This window comes from Rhea americana, unplaced genomic scaffold, assembly GCF_003343005.1.
Source record: "Rhea americana isolate MKP2758 unplaced genomic scaffold, rheAme1 scaffold_85, whole genome shotgun sequence".
In the NCBI taxonomy this organism is placed as follows: domain Eukaryota; kingdom Metazoa; phylum Chordata; class Aves; order Rheiformes; family Rheidae; genus Rhea; species Rhea americana.
The window spans coordinates 949220-975918 of record NW_028187034.1 but is presented as its reverse complement, the minus strand read 5'-3'; the positions used below and the strand labels follow the sequence as shown (position 1 = coordinate 975918).

General features: G+C 38.1%; 1 protein-coding gene across 13 annotated transcripts in view; it reads left to right on the top strand.

Moving 5' to 3' along the window:
* Nucleotides 1-26699, top strand: part of TNRC6B (trinucleotide repeat containing adaptor 6B) — a 133452-nt gene that overhangs the window by 80406 nt on the left and 26347 nt on the right. For 10 of the 13 annotated variants that reach the window (XM_085323563.1, XM_085323562.1, XM_085323570.1 and 7 more), the window contains 6 exons: nucleotides 7866-7953; nucleotides 11029-11050; nucleotides 12906-13250; nucleotides 18357-20684; nucleotides 21594-21752; nucleotides 26376-26554. In XM_085323563.1, coding sequence (XP_085179689.1) covers nucleotides 7866-7953; nucleotides 11029-11050; nucleotides 12906-13250; nucleotides 18357-20684; nucleotides 21594-21752; nucleotides 26376-26554 — 3121 coding nt within the window. Of the gene's footprint in view, nucleotides 1-7110; nucleotides 7131-7865; nucleotides 7954-11028; nucleotides 11051-12905; nucleotides 13251-18356; nucleotides 20685-21593; nucleotides 21753-26375; nucleotides 26555-26699 lie in introns of those variants that run through there. The other 3 variants (XM_085323573.1, XM_085323572.1, XM_085323569.1) reach the window with 2 other exon arrangements.

The window sequence follows — 26699 nt, the reverse complement described above, 5'->3', positions numbered from 1 at the left end:
TTTTTCCCTCCCAGAACCATTTGAGATTATAAAACTAGAAGAGTTTTCAGCTCTAATTTTTTAATACAAAGCAATACTGGCAAATACTTGTGTATACGGCACTTGCAGACTAATAAGCAATCCTTTAACTGACATCTGGCRTTTTTCCCAAGCAGCCTGCATTCATTTCAAGCCCTGTGTTGTATGGCAAAGTAGGACTCAAAAGTATTTCTGTATGCACAGTGAGGTAGGCAAAATGTTCTTTCTGTATGGTCTAGCGAAAAGAAGTTGTCTCATGCATTCAATGGGAAGTTCAGTTAGCAGCTCCCTCTGAGAGTGGTAGGCTGTGCAGAGCCTTGATTTCACCCCCTCCCCCCCTTAGTCTTACAGAAGCAAAAGGACTTTATGTGGAGAGTGGTGGAAGACAGAGGGAAATATTTTGCCAGGTAGCCCTTTGTTTCTGTTTCCTGAGGCTGGCTAGATCTTTCCTTTCCTGGTCAAAAAAAAAACCTGACTTGTTTCTCTCCAACCCTGTAACAGAGACGGATTCTACTTTTGAGATTTTATTGTGGTGGCTGTTATCCAGTTAGTGTTCTGTATTGTTTGTTATGCACTCACTTCTCTACGTGTTTTTGTTGGTTTCAGAACCACAAAGATACTTTTCTTGGCAAATAATTACAGAGGATGGAGCTGTCTGCAAGAATGAATACTTTTTGAGGAAGTTAGGTTAGTTGATATTTTTATGAACCTTGAAGTCCTGAATAGGACGGTGTCTTGGTGAATTAATGTTTGAATAGAATAAATAATTATGGAGCTCTTAGTTACAGGCAATTTTCTAACAATGTTACTGCCATTCTTGGAGTATTTTTATGACATTATAGAATTCTCTAAACACATTTATCTATGTTTTTGGGATGCACATGTGCGTGTTATGAAACAATTACTGATTTGTAAGACTGTGGGAGCTTTTCAAGACTAAGGAAGAAGAGAAGATTCAGTTCTTTGATTCTGGAACTTTGTAGTGCTCAGTTAAACTTTTTGCTTTATCAACTCTGGATAGCATTTGGGAATTTTTGAATTTTGTCTAGGATTCATTCCTGTAATATACGTAACTGATGCAACTGAAAAATGTAATCTTACAAAAGGAGTGTAAGCAAGAAATGCTGAATATTTTTTTTTTAAGTCCTTGTTTTATATAATCTAAGGTTTTCCTTCTGACAGGAGTCTATTTGCACATAAACCTGAAATTAAACCCAAATGAAGCCAATTTCCAAAGTGTCCAAAACAAACCTCCTAATTTATAAACACATGTTGTTGCATTATGGGAGTTATACTATCCAGTTCTTTAAAGAAAACAGCCATTTATGGTCAGAGTTGTTTTCTATTACTATAGTCCATTATGCATACATAAAATACTCCTCAAAGAATTAATCTTACTGTATTAGTGCGACTATCTAAGGTGTTGTGTAAGGACTGTTGAGAAAAGCATACGGTGTTAGTGAACTTAGTATGCTGATGTTTAAGTTGGAAATTTTCTACAGCAACTTCAAATTACTGATGTTTTGCTGTGATAAAGGCATTATCAGTTGTTCCAGATATGMTATTTAAAGTAAGCATGCTTCTTGCAGTGACGTTGCTTTGGCTTTCAGCCAAAGAGAAGAAGAACGCAGCTTGCTTTGACATATTCACTAGCAAACAACTTTTGCCTTTTGAAAACATTTTTATAGAGCCCTTTAAAAATACATTTTTCTAAAGTTTTCCTGTTTAAATACATGTGAAGTGTATATATACATAAACACATAACATGTATATATATTATATGTTATTATAAAAATGTGTGCAGTTTGGGAGGATTTTTGTTATTTATTATGTTACATATTATATATAGCCACATACATTTGTGAGTATTTTTATGCTCTGGTTTTCATGTGCTTTTCTGAGGGATCCATAGTGTTTTTTTTCCCCCCTTTATGCGCATCAGAATTCTGTTGTCCTAAAATAATTTCAGACTCTGCTTTTACCAGGTGACCTAAAGGCTGCTTTTTCTTAAGGGCTATTTCCTGTCTTACTAGTTTCTTCATGGCTTACATGTGTCTAGTTTATGCTTGTAAGCATGGCTTAAAAATGAAGGTGGTTACAGTGTTGTGCATTTGAACATTTTRAATAAAATGAATGAATCCTATTCTGAACCTTTTGATCCACAAAAACATAGTTCTTTGCCTGGCTTAATCTAGTGGAAGTTATTTTACGTTTAGGAGTTTTGGGGATCTTCAACCCTGGGACCAGTGCTATCRTAACCTCTTGGCTGCTTGTTCTGCCTACATGTGCTAGAATGAGCACACCTGGTGTGTTTGTGAACACCATATTCTTCTCATGCTGTTGAAATAATGGAGCATGTACATTAAAGTGTGGTAGGTTGAGTGGAGGTAGAAATTAAGCTGCCAAATTCCACAAGCTTTCCATACTACAGTGGCAGTGAATTTATTTTGCTTTTGTTCCTAGTTCACTRATTTGATTTTAAAGCTTTTGCCTAGCATAAGTTTTTCAAGGACTTGGTTACTAGTATCCTTGCTGCAGCAAGAAAGGACCGTTTTGAGACGGAAGAACTGAAATCTCTTGTACTCATTTGGGAGTTTATAGATTGCTTATATGTTCATTGTGCGGAGCCTTTGTTACTCTCAGCTTATACTTCTAAATGTATTTATTTAAAAATATCCTTATGACAGAGGAGTATCCCAGTGCCCCTGTTACAGTTAGGGGAGTTGCACAGCTGGTAGGTGACAGTGCTGGGGCTGCATATGCACCACATGGGCTAAACACAGTCCCGTTCAGAAGCAGCATTCTCCCTTACGTATTAGTTCAATTTAGGAGTCAGCTTCAAAAGGACATACAGTCAATTTTACTTAAAAGATTTTCTCCTTCTATTTGTACAGTTTATAGAGTTTTAACTGAGGGCTGTGCGTATGGGTGTGGACCAGTGGTGTCATACAGTAAGGCAGCAGTTTCATGTAATTACAACCAATTTAACATGCTGCTTCTGTGAAAAGGGAAGATTCCCTGCTGCTCATGTGTGCTGCTTCTGGTGCTCATCTGATAAAATAGAGTTAGTTTAACACATTAAGAAGTGGGGGAAGGGGAGGGGAGGGAGGCAGGTTTCCAGATTAGTTTTGGTGGTTTAAGTTGAGCTGCCGTACAGTCAGCTGAGCTCCAGAGAAGGCTCAAGCAAGGGAAGGGCAGGAACAGAATTCAGTAAAAAAAAGAATGAAGTAGAAGAAAATGAAGTGGTTTTTTTTGTTTGTTTGTTTGTTTTGGGTTTTTTTTTTTTGTTGTTGTTGTTTTTTTGTCATTGAGTTGTTGATATAGTGCGAAGACAGCTTACATTCCTCTAAGACCATGCTTGAATAGGTTGAGAGAGGAAGTTTTGCCTTGGAATAGTTCTTAGTCTTGAGCTTGTTATGAAAGCATTCTGCAGCACCTTCGAGAGAYCACTGTAGGCAACTTAGTACTACTGGTGTCCAGGGTGTATACTTTTATCTAAATTCCRTGGTAGTGAAGAAACTTTCAGAAGCTAGAACTTGTAGCTGGAGTTCATTGGAGATTCTTCCTGCTTGCGGTCTTGACAAAGTTTAAAAGGTGGTTAGATACCTCATGGTACGTAAAATTCCTGTTTTAGTGCCCAAAGCATGAGTGTTTTGACCCATTTCTAAGTATTTATAATACTTCTGTTTTAATACCTTGTGTCACTAGAAATTTATTTGTAATGAAGAGTTAATATAAGTCAACTCAGGTGTTGCCTGTAAATGAGACAGGTCCATACATGCAAACCTTTATCTCACTGAAGGTGATTGCTTTTAACTCTGACTCACTATGGCTAAAGGTTTTAGGCAAAATTTTTGTTAATGGGACCTTGTTGCTACGTAGCAACAAATTTGTTATGTTAAAGTGCTGCTCATCCTACAAAAATATTCTCATAATCCTCTGTTTCCTGGAAGAAGATACAGAAATTTGTCCACAATTTACAGAAAGATTGTAAATCATCCTATGCTTACTGTGATACAGAGAACAGGTKGTACTTGTGGAAGTTTAATGTCACCTCTGTGCTCTGTTACAGTGTAGATGAGCCTGGTTAACTGCAGTGGAGGAAAATAAAGGGGAGAAGAGTAGGAGGCAAGATGACTCTCAGCTCTGGTATTGAGACTGCGTCTTAGTATATGAACTGCTTCCTAATGCAGTTATATTATTGTCTGATAGCACTGCAGAAGGAATTGAGCGTTAAAGCGCCACTCTCGAGTTGCTAGGAATTCGCTTTTCTTACCTGTTTATGCTTTTGTGCGACTTCATGTTGAGGGTAGTCTTACTGGGTTGGAGGAGGGTTTTTGTATAGACTAGTATTATATATGTGGTAGTATCTCTACATCTCAAAGCATGTTGCCAGCAGGTAGTACGTTATRTATAATGCATCATCTCATTTCATCTTTGTTTGGCAATAGCAAGAACTTGGAAGGCKACTTGTGTGGTCTACCCGTGCCTCAAGTTGCTACATTCCAAAAATAAGGAGRCTTTGTAAAATATGACTTCTCTGGAAAGATCAGTGTTAGGATTTTTCAGGAAAACTGTGTTTTCCAGAATTGGAAAATTGGGGGTGTTTGTTCACAGAGTATGAATTTCAGAGGAGAGTATATTTCCTGAATGTCCCTTGGGGGTGGGGAGGGGAATGGTTTTATGTTGATAATGACTTGGGCGTCATATCTATTTTATATGCTCTTTTTTTCTTTTTTCTTTTTTAAGTTAACTAGCTGGAAAAACTCARACTGCTTTTCTCTAGAATAATTATTTTTGTCTTAGCTGAAGGAGGTTTTTATGAGAACTTAAACAAGGTTTTGAGTGTACTGCATCATACCTACGGAGATTTTAAATAGAATTGTGAATTAAAAGCTACAGATACTCTTTGTTAGCTGTTAATGTGTCCTATTTTTAATATTTGCAAATAAATTCTATAATAGTTTTTTTAAACATATTTTAAAATAAAATGTTAATTCTAAGATTTTGTGGAAAATACTAAAAGTACAGTTATTAGGTAGCATTTTTAAAAGCAGCGCATGCTTTCTGGAAGAARACTAGAGTAAAAAGCTAACTGATTGCTATTTAGCAAACTTCCTCTTCAGAGTTGTGGAGTATCAGTGTTCCCATAACTATTTGCTGGTAACAAAAAACGGAACCACACCCCATTGTATAGCTCTGAATTCACCAGCTGCTGAATTCTCTCCCTGTTTTGATCTTATCAATAAAAGCAACTGGTAGCACATGATGGATCTTGATTTCCTTGAGCGGGTCAGAAAGAATTGTCATTTAGCTAATCATAGAAGAYTGATAGACAAAACTTCTGAAAAAATCACTGAGAAAATTTTGTTCATTTTAATGTGTTGGAACACTTAACACTGCAATTATTATTATTTTCCTCCAGTCTACTTTGGTCTTTGCAGTTTGCATTGAACACTACTATGTGCAATTCTATRGTCAGAGCGAAGAGGATCGGAAAAGACTGAGAGCTTGTCGGTGTTCGTTAGCCTGTGACATATGGTKCTCCAGAAAATGTCAAGACAAAATAACACACACCCCCTTATATCCCACCAAAAATGCACAACCAGACCATCGTATTGTTGCCCTTTCTCTTACCCGTTGTTTTCAGAAATGCTAACCTGCAGCCATTGCTGGCTGRCTTGACTGAAAGCCACATGACACTAGTTTTATCAGCATATTTATAATAATTTTGATTATAAAGCATTATAATGCTTTTGTGGTAAAGTTAGATATACTAGTGAAGATAACTAAAGTTAGAAACACTAGTGAAGTGTTTTTGTATAGCGYTTAATGCCTGTTGTCAAAAAACAGAAGCTCTTTTTAATGAGGGGGTCACTTGAATAAAAGGCAAGAAATTCTGATCTTGCATACAACTGAAAAGAAAAACTATTGATTATAAAACTATAAGCATTGAAATGAAGGGGAAAGTGAAAGTGGGAAGATGGCAAGTGCAATCTTAATACCACAGTTTTTCATATACATCTAAAAGCAAGGCAGCAGCAGCGTCTCCCTTTTCTGAACTTGTCATCAAAAAGACAGGTGGCCAGAACGAGGTATTTACTTTCAGGCTGTGGATCTTCTATCCTCAGTTCTTTTTATTATTAGTACTGCCTGTCATTGCAAGCCATAGCTTCAGCTTTGATTTCAAAGGTTAGTTTTTTCTGATTTCTTTCCATTTCCTGCTCTTCTGCTTTCAAGAAGAAGGAAGGTGCTCTTAAGTAGAAGGTTGACTGCATGACAGTTAATTTTTAAAACTGATCTTATTTTTTGATCCTGTCCTTTCTCAGGAGCTGTCTTAAGAYAGTTCTTTCTTGCAGCAGGCAATAAAGGTTTGTTTTTGTTCTTAAATGAATAAATTTATAAGTGGCAGTGCAACACAAGATAYGCATAACTTGACAATATAGAAGTAGTGTGATCTGAGGCTATAGTAACTTCTGAAGATGTGGATGTTACTGGAATGCCTTTTATTTTCAATCTGTGGCTTAAACAAAACTGAAAATGCGAGCCTAAATATTTGCTGATGTTATGTAACTTATCATTGGGGGAAAATTCTGAAAAAAAACTGATGTGACAGCACAACCAACTCAACTCTTATTTGTGAACTGTAGTTGAAAAAAARGGTTTGGCTTGTGAATAATTTTAATAAATAGTTCAGTACAGATACAAGCTAAATTTTTGTTTCTARAGCTGTGAATTCTTACAGAATAGTCAGCAAGATATGTTAAAACAATTCTGCCCATTCCATGTGGCACAGATATTTCTGTGCATTAATGAAAACTGATTTGTGAAGTTATAAGATATCAAGTTTTTAATCTAAATTAAAATTGTAGTCTGAAAGATCATAGATTTATGTATACTAGCTGTTCCCATTTGTAGAATATACATCCCCTTTCTCTGTTCCTGCCCCTGATCTGTCAGTTCATCTTTTTGCATAGATTGTCTTAATCTTCTCCTGTCTTCCAAGTCACCTGAAGACTTGAATGTCTTAACTCACTTTAAGCAGGTGAAGAGAATCAATTAACAAAAATGGGATTCGCTATAGAAACAGTTCGCCCAATAACATGTATGCAGTAAGTTAACCAGTCATTTTATGGTAACTTCATATTTGATGCAAAATATAGCAACAAGATGATAGCTTGACAACAGTAGCAGCTACACTTCTTTTTTAAGGTTCTTATTGTGGCAAGGGGGAGATCTGGAAAGTAATATATAGGTTTCATCACAAAAATTCTGAGTTGATACAATAGTTTAGAAATTAAATTAGTGATTTGTATAATGAATGACAGTTTAGATTTGATATGACACTTCTAATCTCCTACAAATGGCATTGCTACAGGCAATAGAGTAGTCTCTTTCCCTTGTGAAGATAATGTCGTATTAGACTAAACTATCTTGTATTAAMTTACAGCTTCTCCTTTTACTATGTAAAAAGATTCATGAGACTGTTCATTAAATAATAGCAGAACCCAGTTAAAAGGATACGTTGGCCAAAATGTCTTCAAGGTATTTTCTAGTATCATGTGTGTAGTTAATTCTTACAGGATCCTTGCTGCAGAGACCTAAACTGAATAAAGGAATTTTCCATTATGCAGCAAGTGGCCTGATTGTGGCCACATTGACCTAGATGATTGTTTGTTTGTTTGTTTTAATCTCAATTTGACTGAACTCCTCAAATTTGAATAAAGTTTGACAATCAGAAGAATCTACTATCTTGACTTCTTTTCATGGGAGGAAGAGGGAGACACTGTATGGCTTTGTTTATAGAACTTGATTGTGTTCACACCAGTTTTTTAATGTTTTGGCAGAGAGAAGGAGCAAGAAAGGGAAGAACAGTTAATGGAAGACAAGAAAAGGAAAAAAGAGGATAAGAAAAAGAAGGAATCTGCTCAGAAGGTATGTTTTGATACTTGAATTCTTAGCCAGGTGGAGCATAAATAGTGTTGTGGTTGGTAATAGATTTTAGCTGGTTTATATTTGAACTTAAAAACCAGTCTCTTACCATACAGTGATGCTTCATTAAAGGGTTTTTTCTGCCTTTTTTCCCTTTAACTTTCTTGTTTGATTACCTTGATGTTTCTTCTCCCTGGTGTGTCAGCTGGAAAAAAAMCAGCAAATATTTTTATGTTATAAAGTATTAATTACATTGAAGAAATCTCCATCCTTGGAGATGCTCAGAAACAGGACACAGCTGTGAACAATGTGCTTTAGGTGATCTTGTTCTGAGCTGGTGGGGTGCTGGACAAGATCTCTGGAGGTGTCTTCTAGCCTCAGTGATTCTGTGAAATTGGGAGCAGAAGGCTTTGCTGTCAGTAGTCTCAGGGTTTTCTTTACGGAAGATCAGATGCTACTCTGTGTTATGGTCTGTAGGCTTTGGTTGAGAAAAGCCCGTGCTGGCATTCTTTTATGCCAGTTTAATTTTGGCTTACCCATGGGATTTTTAAAACCTGCTTTTTTACTAGTTGTGTGGATCAGTTTAAAGCAGATATAGTTAAACTAGTGTAGTTCTCTTGTATWTACTTTAGTCTCCATCTCTTCTTTGTGTTGATTCATCCCAAGGCTACTGCAAAATACTAGTAATTAAGGAATAAGATTTCTTCAGTCTGTCTGATAGTCTCTTTGCTTCAGTGTTGCCGTTTAGTGTTCGTACAAAAACAAAATGGGTGATATATTTTCAGTTAAGTGTGTGCAGAGCTAGACGAGGTACTGAAGCTTGTACTGAGTAAGTAAAGACTAGTGGCTTGAGTGTTATGCGCTGATACGCGGTGGTACAACAGAGACTTGAAAAGGTTGTACCAGTCATCTTGATAAGCGTTGTGAGCGTTTGCTGAGGTGTCAGTGCTTTGAATGCAAAGACGATTGGCCTGCCTTAGCATGCAGCGGACCCTTTCATGTTAAGTTACTCAGTATGATTGAATGTTATGATACCTTGCCAAAATCTTGGGAAATGTAAACACTGTAAATACGTCAATCTTCTGGAGACCAAACTTAGCAGTAATGCTTAAGAAAGGTATCTAGGAATAGGGAAGCAGGCAACTGAATGGGCAGAGCACAGATGTGTGCATTTGTTTTTAAAGATTGTGGTGGCATTCACCAAAATAAGCAGTAATAAATGATTTGAGGGTGTCTTTTTCCAAATAGTGCTGATAGTCAGATGTGTTAAAATGAGGAATTTTATATAAATTGAAACAACTCTTTCTCTCTAGATCTCCTGAAACACTTAAAAAGCTTCGACAAAAGTTATGCAAGTAGATTTGTAGACTGAATTCCTGTGCTTGGTGTCCCAGGAGTTGTTCTGTAGCTTGTCAGAAGGTTGGGATTTATTCCACCTTCCCTTTCAGTATATCTACTCCTGGATTGCCAGTGCTTACAGGTATCCCCCAGAGAGATGAAGGATGTAAGTCTGAGATACAGTGCCACTTTTTCTCAGCTTTTATGTTTTAGACCTGAAAAATCAGTCTTTTGACTAGGTGAGAGATGTAGTATAGACAAGTTATTTTTTTTTCCTGAAGGAAACTGCAGTTGTAGTCCTAGTTTTGAGAACWTGTAGTTCTGTTTGATAAAATACGTTCCTCTAAAAAGAAGAGTATTGTTTACTAAGCATATTTACTATTCACTAAATGTAATGCTGATARGTTTGCTACATTTGAAGGTTGGATCCCTGAACTATTTCTTCTTGATTTTTTTTTTCCTAGTAGTGGAGCATTGGAGTCACTTTGAGCTCGTAACAGAATTTTAACAGTGCACCAAAACCAAACATAATTTGACACCTATGAGATTTTTAAGTAGTGAAGTGAAAACTGACTTTTGACTTATTACAGATGATGGTATGTTTTTGTTGTCTCGGAAGACTCATGGATCACAATTTTATGAAGCTGTGATGCTTAAGATTTTATATTTTAGTGAATATTTTGCTTTGCAGATTGCAGTGAGCATCCTTGCAAAGTAAATGATGTCAGAGCAATTCAGTGGAGCTTGTCTTTTTATTCTTTACTATACAAAAGAGTTCTGGCTTGGCTGATTTAAACAATAAACTGCTTTTTACTTGTGCTTTTGTTATTCTATACTGTCACTGTGCTTTCCAGAATTATGGACTAGTTCAGCAATTTCTTTTAAGAAGAGGTGTCATAGAGCCTGACACATGATGATCTTTAGGGGTTTTCCCTTATTGTGTTGTGGAACTCATGATCGACAGGTTYGAAACATACTAGAATACAAACGATTCCGGAGAATATGCCAGTGGTGTGTTTGTTCCTACTGTAGTTAGAAATCTGTTACGCTGTAAGAATAYAGAAGTACAGCAAAAGCAAATACTGAATACCTAGCCTGGCAGGATGGCTCACTTCAGTAATCAACTTCTTATTTCATTCAAGAAATTTTGAAGTTGGGGGCGCTTGATAGGTATTGCTGATGCTTTTTGTAATTGTGACAGTCCAGTAATGTTTAAGCTTGCTTCTTGTAACAGATGATGTCACGGAAAAAGTGAAATGAGGGACATTGTTGCTCTCACTCACTGTTACCCTGTGGGAATTCTGTTGCTAGCCACAGCAATTGGCTGTACGGGTAGAAGACAGTTTTTATTGCACTTTTAGTACTTCACCTCCAGAATCTGAAAGAATTATAGTGGTGTAGCGCATGTTTATTTGTGACTTAATCAACATTTGAGCTGGGGAAGGGGATAAATWCTACAAATCATCATGAGTGAAGTAACTTGCTGTTTCCACCTGAGACATTTGCATTAGGCAGAGGGGTTATAGGAACTGCAGTGTTGTTGAATACTTAGTTCATATTTGTGTCTAGGAATACTTTTTAGTCTTACAGTTCAACAACCGGTCTTTTCATTCAACAAACAAATCTTGTATTAAGAAGTTACTGTAATGATTTAGAGCAGCCTGTTAAATGTTTATATTTTAAAGTTCTTAAAACTTTACATTCTTGGTCTTAATTTGCATTCTTACTCTTAATTTTCAGGTCACAGATCAAAAAACCAAAGGTAAGAGTCTTTGATTGTAAAGAGTTTTTTTTTTTTTTTTTTTTTTTTTTTTTTTTTTTTTTTTTTTTTNACTTTGAACCAAGACTCAGTGTTGCTCAAAATTGTTGGAAAAGATTGGGTCTTATGAGTCATAGTTTTTTTTTTTTTTTTTTAATTGACTTTGAACCAAGACTCAGTGTTGCTCAAAATTGTTGGAAAAGATTGGGTCTTATGAGTCATAGTGAAAAGGGTGAATAGACAGAAAAAATAAAAGCTGAAATTAAAATGGAGAACCTAAAACAATCTTGATAGCATCAGAATCCTCGGAGGAAAAACATAGCTTAGCTGAAATATTTAGCCTCACTTTCTTTTTTACAATAGTTTTAGGTAAGTAAGCAAAAACTGCAACCACCTACGTATTTGTAGTGGAAGACAGGGAAAGCACCTCTATGGTGGGATACCAAAATGAATTAAATTGATTTGTTTTTGGAAACTTAATTAAGATATATTGAAGTCTAGGCACCTAAAAGTCCAAAAGATGAAGCAAGACTAATGAGTGAGTATCTTAAGTGTCTAGCTTGTTCAGCTGATCTAAAAATATACCTAATCTTGACTTGTAAATTTTCTAAAAAATGTACAAGGAAATTGCCATCAAACGAATTGACAAAGGAGAACTAAAACAGTAATTTCATTTTACAACTAAGAATATCTTTCTAATTTTGGGGCAATTTGGAGTCTATGCAGAGAAGTCAAAGACCCTCATCAGAACAAAATGTGGGAATAGTGCATTTGCAGTTGCCAAAGAGACCTTTTGTCAGATCAAACTGTTGCTGATTGTGCTCACRTGGTGGCAGTTTGCTAGGCATCTCTTTCCAATATTCATTTTCCAAAGAAGCTTAAGTAGATGTATTAATTTTTCTTTGCCTTTGGAGTTTGACATCATAGTGAACTGTTATGATTTCTACRTACCTGGGCCTAAATTTCTTTTGGTTTGTTTCAAAAAGCGTGTGGAGAATGTCAATAAGGGAAAACAAATCGTTGATTTCCAGAGTTCTTTCAGCAAATAYATTTGGTTTAGTGAAAGTATTAACTCCTCAAGGATTCATGTGTTTTTTCCTCTTCTCCAGTACCTAACAGCCCTCAAAGCAGGTTGCCCTAGTTTGCAGGGGCACCTGGTGACAAGCTAGGGGAGAGTTTTGGCAAGTCCAGTACAAACAGCATAGGTAGGACTGCTTTGGGGRAGTAAAGGATATATCACCAGTTGCAAATTTGCGCTGCAGTAATCCTTGGGCAACAAGAACAGGGGTAGAGATCTTGTAAAAATGGACTTGCTGTGGAGGTAAGTCCGTTTTGTCTACAGAGAGCAACAARGACTGTCATTCATCCCAGAAAGAAGAGGGTGTTTTTCTTTAGGCATTGGCTGTACAGCCACAAAAAGCAAGTAAAAAAATCAAGATCTGACCTCAGATCTCCCATTTGGGTGATCTGTAACATTCCTGTTAAACCAAACGAATGTCAGGGAACAGAGATGAAACATAACAATTACATTTATTACTGACTGGTTAGATTTTAAAACTTCGTTTTCCCCAGGGTGACATTCCTTACCAACTTTAAGCCTCAAATTTCCTGGAAACGTAGGGTGAAAAATCTGTTGAAGTCAGAGTTTCKTCCTGGGGTACAAAGATGCTCATGGAAGTGAGAAGTTTACCACTACTACTTTTTCCTGCTTTTTTAATTAAATTATTCTTTGATGAGGTTGAAATTGTATAGTATTCCAGAGAAAAATGGCATAAAAGGGAAGGTTTGCAGTGAATTCTTGTAACTAACATAGGTTTAAGTGGAAAAAATTCCAATTTTCATTATTCCTGTTTTCCAGTGCCCGAAGTGACGAAACCAAGTTTAAGCCAACCAGTGGCTGCCAGCCCAATTGGCAACTCTCCATCGCCACCAGTCAATGGTGGCAACAATGCCAAAAGGGTGGCAGTGCCGAACGGACAACCGCCAAGCGCCGCCCGCTACATGCCTCGGGAGGTGCCGCCGCGATTCCGTTGCCAGCAGGACCACAAAGTGTTACTGAAGCGTGGGCAGCCCCCTCCGCCATCCTGTATGCTCCTTGGGGGTGGAGCAGGGCCTCCTCCCCCAACAGCACCAGGAGCAAACCCAAACAACGCACAACCAGTGACAGGAGCACTGCTGCAGAGCGACAGTGGGACTGCAACAGGTGAATATACAATATAAATATATGTATTTAAAAAGGCAAGTAATTACGTGTCTATATGTGTATATGTATATAACTAAAAATGGATCTCTAAAATTGTGCACAAACACATTATTATGTGATAAAACTCCTCAGATTGCTATTGGAAACCTTTCTGTTACTGTTCTAACACTGCTCAGTGTTAGGATAAGGAAGTATGTAGATTTTTTTTTTCAAATTTTGGATGTTTTTTTTAATTGCCAGAATTGCCACCTTAGATAAGAGCAAGTCAATATTTCATCTAACACTGTGTCATAACATGACAGAAGATACTGTTGATTTCTCTGTGCTGTAGTTAACTTCCTCTCTGCAGTACACATTATCTTATTATGCTGATTGATCAATATTGAGCAGACTGCAATCAATTAAAAATAGTTTCCCACACGTGAGCTGAAAACAGGTTTTAGCAGATCTTACTTTGTCACGCTGATGCATAATGTTACTTCTTTAGTGTATAGACTTTATTCTTGCTGTTAGCAGCAATGGATGTAGTTTTTACTATTGAATGGGTCAAGAAAAATACAGGATTTTGAGTATGTACATTTGAGTGTTTAGAATTGGACACTATAATGCTCTAAGACCACAACAAGGTGAGACAATACAGTGATAAACAACTAGCACCTAGTGATTGTCATTTGATATCTCTTAATAACTACTTAGACTTTGTTGGTGCCATTAACTTCCCATACTGTTACTTTTTTAATTTGATTTGGTAAAATAGACAAAGTTTTATGGTAAGTCCATATAGATGTCAGATCTGCAAATGACAAGTGTTGGTCAATTCTCATCTGGATGAAATAGCAAGATGACTCTTTGCTTCTTTCTTTCTTTCTTTCTTTCTTTTTTTTTTCTTCTTTCTTGGTTTTGCTCTTTAGATAGAACTTTTTAAATAATCCTCCTTCAAGCACATTTTTGGTATTTTTATGTTTTTAAGTAATCTAAAAATGGTCCATTTAACTCCTGGATTTGTTACATTGAATAACAGAATGTTATGAAAACAGTCTGATTTCAAGATTGATTTATGAGAATGAGAAAATTGTGATCGCTCCTGATGTTTTTCGGCAACTAGGACAGTTGCTCTAATCATAACGTTTCTTTCTTAAGTTACGGCACCAAAACAAACAAAATTCCACTTGAGACATCTGCCTTCTGAAGAAAGGTCTGAGAATTCAAAGACAGCTTCAGGTCTAACAATAAGTGGGTTGGGGGGGTGTTTGTTTTTTATTGTGGGTATCTGTGGTCTTTTGTTTTTTTTAGTCAAAAGGAGGAAAAAGTGTATCATTATGTTTGCATTTTTCCTTTTTGAAAGCCTTGCCACATTATGGGGGGGAGGGCTGTAAACTTTGAAATCCTCTACAGTCCAGGAAGCAAAAACTCAGAGGTGAATGAAGAATTCCAGAGTCAAGTACAGCAAGTGGGATGGTTGTATTTATTAAAAAAGATTATTGGAAAATTAATGTTTTAGTTTGTCTTGCATTTCCAGCATTTGAACTACTTCAAATCACAGTAATTCAAATCCCTGCTTAACAGATTTATTTTTTAAAAAATCTAGTCTCGTTATCTTTGATGCTCCCTGTTTAATAATGAGAGCTAGTTTCAAGCTACAAGGCCAAATAAATTTTAGATTAACAGTTTAAATTATAGAAGGCTGATTTTGATACAACACCTGAAAGGTAAATGGGAGGGGGGAGCCAGTTGTTTTTGATGATATTTTCAATCTGGATGAGTTCCCAGTCCCGCTCACTGACTGTTGATTCAAACACTGGTACCAGCATGTGGGAGTAGGTTTCGTAGAAGAATGGGAATGAGCAGCTGGGAAAGAGGGAAGCCAGGGCTGCCAGTTAGGTGCCACTTTTGAACAAGTGCTCATAGAAGTATGGTATTTCTATCTGCCTCTTAAATCATTAAGCTAGTCTGAGATCCTGACTGTTTGCAAGTCTGATTTTGGATGGGGCCTGGTTCTGTCAACCAGCAGTTTGGTTGTATAGGCTTGTTCACTGATACAGTGGTTAATTCATCCTATATGAAAAGAAAAAAGTTCCTAAGGGAAAATAATGTTGTTTACCTGCTCCTTCAAATCATTATATTTAACAGATACCTGTAGATGGTGTTGGTGAGGTCCTCACTTAGCAAGAACTGGTCCTATTTTGGAAATAACTATTTTACTGTCCATATGGCAGCCCAGCTTCTGTACAAAACAAGAATAGAAAGAGCAACTGCTAAAGCAGAAGTATTCAGTGTCTAGTCTTTCCATACATGCGTCTTTTCTCCCAAAATTGAGATCTTCACTCTGCTTCTATGAGATGGCAGAACTATTTCCCTGAAAGGTGACACCAAATTTACTGCTGTCTTGCAAGCAATGCAAGGGGAGTTTGTATATTGTTTTTCCAGTACTGGTGATATTTAGGATGTGCAAGAGAAGCTTGTGAGAGTATCTTAAACATAAATGTTGTTGGTGAAACATACATTGGGTCTGTTGTCTTTCCTCCAGGAATCACCACTGCCTTTTGCAGCAAACATGCATCATCATTTCGAGACTCTATTCACTTTCACTGATGTCAGTTTCACACTTTTTATCCTTAAAAGTAGTCACTTATGGATATCCACTTATAGATAACTCTTTCACAGTAGTCAGATTAGGAATTTGTTTCTCTTCAGCATGTTATTTTATTAAGGAAAAGTTAAAGAGCTAAGAGCCCTTACCCACTATCTTATTGAGACAAAACTGTAAATTGTGGAGACTTGGCCACTGTCAAATAATAGCAAGGTGAGGTTGTTTCTATAAAATAGTTCATTAAAATACATTCTAGTGCACTGAGTTAACAAGCATGCCAATCTTAATATTACTATAATGTCTTCACGGAAATGAATTTTTAACATCTCAGTTAAAAGCACCTGTATGAAGATTTGCTAAGTGCCATCTCTGTACCATTCATTTGCTGAATTGTAACATCTGATGCTTAGTTCAAAAGGCAGCAACTGTGCAGTGCTTTGAACTTGGCTTCAGCTGTCCTCCTTAAACTATTCCTGTGTTCAGTCTAATCATAAAGTTTTTAAATTGGAAAAGCAGTTACTCAGTGTACTAAAAAGAACTCTAGGCATAGATATCTTGTGGAGGGTTGCGCTTTGCTGCTAATGTGAAGTTCGCAGTGGAGATTAGGACAACAGAAGGAACTGACTGTGCATGAGAACTACGTTGTCTTTTAGATCTTGGTAGCCAGTGTTTAGTGGCTGAAGTTTGTTTTTGTTTTTTCCCCGATCTGTATTCAGACCTTATTGAAGAGTTACAACTTTGTTGTGAAGCCTGGATTGTTACTGATGGTCTTTATTAACGGGGAATCTTGAAGCCTTTCAGAGAATATTCACTGATTTAGCTAGTGAACTGGAAACATGGAACTGGCACTGAAAGCTGATCTATTCGTCTTTCTTTAAAAGTATTAGTAACCAGAAACTGCACTTGTGGATGCATAGGATATATACTAAAACAATTTTTTTAAAGACCCTTAAGTTTATTTTTGTGGATGCTATCATGACATGAGTCAGTATTAGTAGTAACAGTGTGTATTCAGATGTATTTGCTGTGATATTGGTGCAGATACTACTCTGAACTTCATGCTTTGCAAAAATAAACCAAACTAGTGTGGTAGAGTAACTAAATAGAATTTAATATATTGATTTCAGTACGTAATTTCATAGAAGGACATATATTTAGTCTTCATCATTGGGAATTTGTGGTGATGGCAATTTTATGTACTTGGGGATTAAAAAGTAGCCCCTTATGGAGAGAATAACACTGAAGTGGTAAGGAGCTTGCAAAWATTGTTTAGAGGACCAAAGCCGGAACTGTGGATGGCAAGGGAGTCTTGGCTGACTATTCTTAAGCTGTCAGGGCTAACACATTTGCATGCATGCAAGTGTGACGTTAGCACTGACATAGACTTCATTCATCATGGCATTGTATTAATTTACATCTGATTTAAAATGATATACAAATTTCATATCCAGGTGAAGTCAAACTAATCTAGATGTATGAATGGTTCACCACAGATAAAAGAAAGAAAAGTCCTGTTCCTAGTCATTTGTCTGCCACTTTCTTTGTGGTGATTCCAAGGCTTGCTGGACTTGCTGTGCTAAGCCAGCAAAAACCTAACCCATCAAAAAGTGGAGCTTTCTGTTGTAACAGCAGATAAATAAAACATACTCAGATCTTAACAGCCATCAGAACTCTCACAAAGGAGAGGTAATAGAGCTGAGAGGCAGAAGGAAAAGTGAGAGCTCTTACTAGCCTCTATCCACTGGCAGATCAGTTTAGCTGCTCACAAAATCACAAGCTGTAGTTTCTAGACTAAATATAGCAGTGACATAAATGTGGTAATTACATGCTGAATACAGCTTGCACATTACTACGCAGAAGTTGTAATTTGTGTAACTTTTGACTGTTCTGACTTACAGAAACTTTGGGAAATTCTATTCCTTTTGTAAAGAGCGTAAAGAAATTCCTACTAGCAAAATTAACTTGAAAAAGATGTATCTGAGCGTAAGGATGGACTCCTTCAGCTTTTTGTTTATTACGTGCTTTTCTCATTTCTTCGTCTTTAATAAATTGTAGTTGCTTTGTGAATTAGTTGAATAGCAGATCAGCAACTGCTGTTGTATTTGACTGCATGCACATACACGCAAGTGTATTCACATATATGTTCTTGTTCTGTAAATGGTATGATTTTTAAGCCTGTTTTTGGAAAGTCTATAACCAGTGGCAGTAATGACCATGCAAGTTCATTAAGAGTTGCAGTCATTATGTTGAACTTAAATAGCTGAGCTGTTAGCAGGAGTGAGTCAGTAGTGAATTTAAATGCCCACAAAGTGCTTGTGGGTAGTTTGTTGAACTGCATTTTGATCAGTGTTTTTAATAGCGTTTCCATCCTGATGTTCTTCCAAAGCAAATTGGTTATACATCTTTGAGAGAAGGATTAACTTATTAATGGAAACAGTAATCAACGGTGTCAAAAATATGATGCCCAGTGCTTGTAAACAGTGCTGAATATTAATGACCTTTTTGGGTTTTTTTAGATTCAGCAATTGGAGGTGCTGCTGCTTCAAATTATGCAAATTCCACTTGGGGTCCTGGAGCCTCCTCCAACAGCGGCACCAACGCCAACCCAACTCACATCTGGGACAAGGTGATTGTAGACGGGTCTGACATGGAAGAGTGGCCTTGTATTGCCAGCAAAGATGCTGAGTCTTCTTCCGAAAACACCACCGATAATAACAGTGCCTCGAACCCTGGCTTGGAGAAGAACGCTCTGCCAGGAAGCACCACTAGTAACAAAGGAAAAGGAAGCCAGTGCCAGTCTGGAAGCGCTGGAAACGAATGTAATCTTGGGGCCTGGAAATCTGATCCCAAGGCTAAATCTGTTCAATCTTCCAACCCTGCTGCCGAGAGTAACAATGGACTAGGAAATTGGAGGAACTTGAGTGGACAAGATAGAATTGGTCCTGGTTCTGGCTTCAGCAACTTTAACCCAAATAGCAACCCATCTGCTTGGCCGGCACTGGTTCAAGAGGGCAGTTCTAGGAAAGGGACTTTGGAATCTGATAGTGGTAGCTCCAATGCACAGATTAGCACAGTAGGTCAGACCTCTAGGGAACAGCAGTCAAAGATGGAAAATGCGGGTGTTAACTTTGTCTCTGGCAGAGAACAGGCTCAAATTCATAACACTGATGGACCAAAAAATGGAAACACTAACTCCTTGAACTTAAGTTCACCAAACCCTATGGAGAATAAGGGAATGCCCTTTGAAATGGGCTTGGGGAACCCTTCCAGGAGCACTGACACCCCTTCACAAAGCACTGGAGAAAGAAAGACTGGGAGTGTTGGGTCTTGGGGTACAGCTAGGGGGTCTTCTGGAACTGACACAGTCTCTGGACAGAGCAATTCTGGAAACCATGGGAACAATGGAAAGGATAGAGAGGACTCCTGGAAAGGAGGTTCTGTTCAAAAACCTAATGGGTCAAGAAGTGATTCTTGGGATAACARTAACCGGTCTACGGGTGGTGGGTCTTGGAACTTTGGCCCTCAGCATGCAAATGAAAGCAAATGGGGTGAAGGGAACAAATTGACATCTGGAGTCTCTCAGGGAGAATGGAAACAGCYGTCTGGGTCTGATGAACTGAAGATTGGAGAATGGAGTGGTCCAAACCAACCAAATTCTAGCACTGGAGCATGGGACAATCAAAAAGGCCACCCTCTTCCTGAAAACCAAGGCAATTCCCAGGCTCCCTGTTGGGGAAGATCTTCCAGCTCCACAGGAAGTGAGGTTGGAGGTCAAAGCACTGGAAGCAACCACAAAGCAGGAAGTAGTGACAGTCACAATTCTGGACGCCGATCATATAGGCCTACGCATCCTGATTGCCAGGCAGTCTTGCAGACTCTGCTGAGCAGGACTGATTTGGACCCCCGAGTGCTTTCAAACACTGGCTGGGGCCAAACTCAAATTAAGCAAGATACCGTATGGGATATTGAAGAGATGCCACGGCCCGAGGGAAAGTCTGATAAGGGAACTGAGGGGTGGGAGAGCTCTGCCACACAGACAAAGAACTCAGGGGGCTGGGGCGATGTACCCAGCCAAAGCAATCAAATCAAGTCTGGATGGGGTGAGCTCTCAACCCCAACAGAGTGGAAGGACCCCAAAAATACTGGAGGATGGAATGACTATAAGAACCCCAATACTTCTAATTGGGGAGGGGGAAGACCAGAAGAAAAATCATCATCCTCTTGGAATGACAGCTCTAGTAAGGAACAGGGGTGGGGTGGACGGCAACCTAATCAAGGATGGTCTTCTGGAAAGAACGGTTGGGGAGAGGAAGTTGACCAAACAAAAAACAGTAACTGGGAAAGTGCAGGAAACAAGCCAGCATCTGGTTGGGGTGAAGGTGGGCAAAATGAGATYGGAACTTGGGGTAATGGTGCAAATGCAAGCGCTGCTTCAAAGGGTGGATGGGATGATTGTAAAAGAACTTCAACATGGAATGAGACGGGTCGACAGCCCAACTCCTGGAACAAGCAGCAGCAACAGCACCAGCAGCAACAGCAGGAGGCTTCTGGCTCCTGGGGTCCACCGCCACAAACTCCAAGTAACGGGCGACCTCCAAACCCAAACTGGAACAGTGGACCACAACCAGCTGCCCCCAAAGATGAGGAGCCTAGTGGCTGGGAAGAACCTTCTCCACAGTCAATCAGTCGAAAAATGGATATTGATGATGGCACTTCAGCATGGGGAGATCCTAGCAGTTATAATTACAAGAATGTGAACCTGTGGGACAAGAACTCGCAAGGAGGACAGGCCCCACGGGAACAGAGCCTGCCTACTCCAATGACTAGCAAATCACAAGCATCAGGTACCAGTCTCCTTCCTTTCTTCAGCAAACTTCTATTTATGCAAGTAACCTTTATGCATAAGAGATGCACATGCAGCTTTCAGTTCCCCAAGAGTTTTATTTCATAAAGAAAATCTAATTGCTTATTTGAGTATTTGGTTCTGTACTGAAGTGTCTGTAAAATATGAACCAATCATTCCTGTTTGTTGTGCCTCAACTCACACTGCACAGCTTGCCAGTAAGAGAAATGTTCATTAGTTGACAGATCTGCATATTTAGTCCAAGCTCTGAAAGGACAGGCTGAATTCTCACAGATTTTTATATTTGATGACTAGAGCTGAGGGGAAAATCCTTTACTGATTTTTAGTCAACAGATTTTGCTCTGAAACAAGCTTAGTTARCACTTGAAATTGAACGAGTCAGATCTAGTTTATTAATCTGTAGTATAAAGAATACTTAGCAAAATATTTTCTCCTTTGAAATAAGGGCGAAAAAGACTCATATACCTGGAAATAAAGAAAGATATCATTGTGTAATCTCCCTTCTGACTCAGACATCCTTGAAAGAACACTATTTCATTTTAATGCATACTTCAAATATGTTCTTGTTCTTTCTTAAGTTTATGAAAACGTGGAATAGTCTGATACTTGTAACTAGTCACAAAAGTTCACCAAATAGGGTAGCATTAGATGCGGACTTCATGCTTAACCCCCCAAAATCTTAYTAATTACAGTGTCTTCTGTCTTTTTGTCCTTAAGTTCACTGCCTGCTTTGTGTGATGTGGACAGTTGTCAATTCTGTTTAGCCCATGCTGTTGAGAACCTCAACAGAAAGAGAATGAAGTGGTAGTTTCATGACATGGTGCTGCATAGCAGTAAACGGTTCATTTTGTAAATGGTCTGTAATGAAAACTCTTTCTCCTTTGTGCAGTCTGGAGCAAAAACACTCCACCTGCTCCAGATAATGGTACGTCCGCCTGGGGTGAGCCAAATGAAGCCAGTCCCGGGTGGGGTGAAGTAGATGATACAGGAGCATCGACAACAGGCTGGGGGAATGCACCTTCCAACGCCCCGAATGCCATGAAATCTAGTGAGTATAGGCCAGATACCAGTTTATTTGCAGTGGTCCTGGAGGTTTTTTTAGTATTTGGTTTTTTAATATAGGTCACTTACGGAGGAATTTKTTATCTGAGGCCTAGAAGCAACTTTGAATGTCATGTAAGATTCTGATGAATGGGTGATTGCTTACAAGTGATAGAAACCTTGTTTTTAAGGTAATGGAGATGTTCTGTAGTGAGCAGTTAAATGAACAGCTCTGATTCTTGTAAGTGTTGAAACATTAGAGCRTTTAAATGAGGAAATGCTTCTTTTTCTCAAAATCTTTTCTCTGGCTGCACACCTGTTGGAATTTAAATTTGTTACGTGATAAATTAGCTTTTCTGATGATGTCAGAAAAACAACCGTGTGCTTCATAGACAAATTCTATGGCCATTACATAGTAATCTGTGCTTTGTAGGTAATAAAACTTGATTTTGAAAGCTACAGYAAAATAGTCAGACCTTTTTGTCATACAAATGTGAAAAACTGTAACTTCTAAGAAGTTAAGAACTTTCTTATGTGTGTTTGAATGTAAATGGCTGAATATTTTCCAGATATTATCTGACTATAGCGGCATTCACTGTGAATGCGATCCCATTGAATTTTTTCAAAAAATTTACTTCAAAGTTAGAATGTTACTGTATTTGGTTTCATTTTTGTGGAAAKCCTTCCGGTTGATATAAGCTGCTTCTAGAATTTCTACTTCCTTGTATTTAAGGAAAATGTAACAAACAGAACCAGCCACCAGTCAGTACAACATAGTAGTGTCAAAGCCAATTAATTCTTGGATATGAAGTTCTTACTAGGAAGTACTGATCATGCACAGGTGTTGGGGAACTTGACTGATAACACTGGCTGTAAAACTGTTTCCAATTATAAGTTACTTTTGCAACATCAAATTATTCGGGCTGAAATGTTCTGTACRGATTGTATACTGTTGTCTGATCATTCACACACACATGTGCATACTCATGATTAAATAATTTTGTCTATTTATGAAACAAAACTGAGGAAAATGCATTGCTTCCTTAGTGTTAACATCGTAGCCACTTTTTTTTGGATGACTCTAGCACTTTTTGTCCCTTCCACATTACCTTGGCCTTTTTCAGGATGGTAGACCTTTTTCTAGATGTATATATGTTTTTTTCTGTATAAAAAGCCACATAGATGTGACCAAAATAAGAGTCTCTGAAATAATAATGATCTRTTGCAAATTGTATAGATCTGTTAAAGATTAAGATGGTCTTTGAAGGAATTCGTTGTCCCTTCACTGTCTTAACTGGCCTGCATGTGTGACATAACCGGAGAGCTGCAGAATCTGCTTTGTCTGCTGATGGCATATGTGTACTGTTTTGTACGTAAGCCGTCTTCTGCTCCGGAGGAGCAAAACAGGGRTTTCCTTTTAATGGCTGTTTCAGGTTGGTATGCAGTAAGTCACCAGTGTTAAGAACTGGGAACCTCGTTCTGTGTCTGCTCTCTCAACTTCTTTCTAGCAGGCACCCAGAAAGCACGTTTTTCAGTGGAGTAAGGGGACTTGGTAGAAGAATAAACTGAGACAAAGTCCCTGCAAAGATGTAGTGTAGAACTGAAAGTAAGGAGAAGGAACAGAGAGTACCAGTCAAAAAGATGACAAGGCCTGGGAGTCCCGAAGAAGGGAAGTTGGAGATGAGGCAAGACAAAAAATTTGGATAAGTAGAGAAGATCCTGTAAGGATGTTTTCTGTGTATATTAAGAGGAGGAGGTAGCATAGGTGAGAATCCTGAGGCCAATCCAAAAGCATAGAGCCGAGAATGGCAGGTCATCAGGATTGAGAATGTCCTTGGTGGAGTACAAGAYTAGATAAATGGAGCTAGAGGTAATGAAACCTGGGACAAGATGAATGCTACCAAGCATGGGGGAGGGCTCAGTTGCACTTTCTAGAGTGTGTTCTGTTGTCCATAGCTTTGGAAGGGGGAAGTCAAGATGGGAATCATGCTTTTAATGCTGGTGAAAGCCACTGGCATAATARCCTGTCCCTCTGTAATCCTGGCAAACACAGATGCAAAATAATTCTGTTATTTGTAATTCTTGTCAATTCAAGTGGTAGGAATCTGTGCAATTGATCTGAACGTTTCAGCTCAACTGAAGCTACATGAATTTCTGTCTTTTTTTTTTTTCAATTGCAACAAATTTTATTTTAAAGTGAGGTTGTAAAATCATACAGTCAGAAGTCACTGTGTGGTTAATTCCTCACCACTTCATGTTCTGCATGACTTTCAATTGAAAGGAAATTGTTTTTCCGTGGGACCTGAAGAGTGTCAAACACAAAATGAAGAGTGCTTATCAAAACACATACACCTCTTCTGTTATTGCTGTGTATCTTCATTCAAATCCTGCTCTTAATTATTTTTTTTCATGGTTCACCCTCTGCCCCGCCCCCCCCCCCAGTGGTGTTACTGCTGTTGTAGAGCTAGTTGTTCCACAGCAAATTTTTGTCGCTCTTGTGAGAGCGATGGACATTAATCCTATTCTGCGTTTGATGAATTGATATGCAGATTTTGAGATCATAAGTGTATCTTAATTTTGAAACCCCAATCTAGAGTAATCAGGAATTGATTTTTTTGTGTTTACTTAACTTTGTGTAGCTGTACAAAGTGTATCTTTTCTTGACTTAGTGCTGGGCATTGAGAAAATGATCATGGGTCAGTGCCTACCTGTTCAAAAACAGATTTACACAACTGGCAGCATTGCATAGGAGTTCTGTGGCAGAAGCAGGAATAAATTCAGTTCTCTAGGACAACATTATTTTATGTTTACCTAGAAAAGCATCCTTTGCTTTCTCTAGCTATTCATGCTTATTCACTTGCCCATCATCTGCAGAAAATGAAGCAGGAATGTTACAGACAAGCCTTCTTTACACCACTGTCCAAATTCATGCTTAAGAATCTCAGACCTGAGAGATGTCCTGCAGAAAAATATTGTGTGGTCATGTAATTAAAGCTAGGTTCATAATACAAAATTTAAACACTGTGACCGGAAATAAAGCTGCATGRACTACCCTATATATGACATTTCTAGGTTAAGCACTTGACTCTGCAGCTGCAATCCTTAAATGTAGCCTTTTTGTCCAAGTATTAAAGCGTCCAGAGCTAGATTTTTGTGCTTGGACCTGGATGTTTCCTAAATGGCCCTGAGTTGTGGTACCCAACTGAATATAATTTAAAATGTTGTTTCCTGAAAAATAGCTAAGTTGTTATTTATGATGAATTTTAAGGTACCTCTTAAACTGTCACGAAATGATTCCAGCTTGAAAAGTTCTTCCTGCTAGAATAATTATGTTTTAATAATGTAATTATTAATTTGTATTTAAATTGTATTTTCCTGACTTTCTTTAAATTCCATTTTTCCTGTCCAGAGTGTGTTAACGTCCTTGTCTCCCATTTCCACATTCAGACCCCAGACTACTTACAATTTAGTTAGGAAAAAGGTGGTAGTGATGGAAATACTTTTAAAAGGACATAAATGTATGGAGCAGAAATATGCAGCATGCAGAGTTACAGCAAGAAGGAGAACAATTTGATAGTGGACAAAATGACGTGTTGACTTGTCAGGAGAGGTTAAAAATCTAAGTTGCCTGACAACTGGCATTAGAGAGTAACAGCAAGAAGAGAGGCCAACAAGGGAACAAAATGCTTAGTCTGAATTTATATGATGAAGTGGTTGTAGCTTTCTGGTAATGGTATATATATATATAGATAGCAGTGCTAATATACCTTTCTAGTGACTTGGTTGAGATCAGAAGTTGAGAGGGTTTTGCACATTAAATGACTACTGATGTTACATGTAGTGAAGCACGGTGTCAGGTCCTTTCTTCCAGAATCTGCTGGGTTGTAGATCTAAAAAGATTGGTTTTGTGTATTTAATATTAGATAAAGATATAGTCATTATAAAGCACTACATAATGCTTCTGTTAAAACATCATTTCAACACTCTCTAATCTCTAAGAAATAAATGAGTTCTTAAAGTAGTTTCATGTAGTGTCATTAAATTAGTGTCACTCTAAAGGTAGTGTTACCAACTATTCTTGCAAGTCAGCAGCATTAGTAGTTGCCAGAGAGAAATGTGGAGAGGGGTTGGGGAACAGTCATTTATCTTGGATTTCTGTATGTGTGATGGAAGTGTTAAGATTTTGAAGTAAGAGAAGAAACGTTTGATAAGCCACCTGAACTGGAGTCCTCAGCACCCTTATTTTTCAAGTGTCTTTAGAGTCTTTCTGTTCACACAAACAGTTACCAGCTTACCTTTTGAAGAAACCCAAGYGTAGTTGTATCTGTTTAAGAGAAGAGGTCCCTGTGGCTAATATGTCTTTAAGGACAATGTGACTTTATGTTGCTTAAAAAAAGTATTTCAAAATACAGCATGCTAATGTACCCCCAAATCTCTTGGGGGAGATTTGGAAGTTTCTACAGCTGTTAGAAGGGCAACGCTTTTTCTTTCTGGAACTCCTTTAGGGTGCTGAAGGTTTAAGCTAATCTTGCAATAAAACATCAGAATAACCTGCATGTTACTGTGGGCTGCAGACTGTTTTTGAGCTGCNTTTTTTTTTTTTTTAATTATCTTCCTGCTTTTCCTAAAGGTTCTAAATCTATGCAAGATGGCTGGGGAGAGAGTGATGGGCCAGTGACAGGAACGCGTCATTCCAGCTGGGAAGAGGAAGAGGAGGGAGGAGTCTGGAACACAGCAGGCTCTCAGGGAAGCAGTTCCTCCCACAACTCAACAAGCTGGGGGCAAGGAGGAAAGAAAACACAAATTAAGGTAAAACACTCAAATGATTCATAACTACTGTGTTGTCTGAAAGCAATATGACTGATATGTTAGAGCATTATAATAATTAAACGGTGTTACAGATCTCCACTCTAAAGATGCCTGTTGCAGTGTTGTGGAAAATGTTGTGGAATTT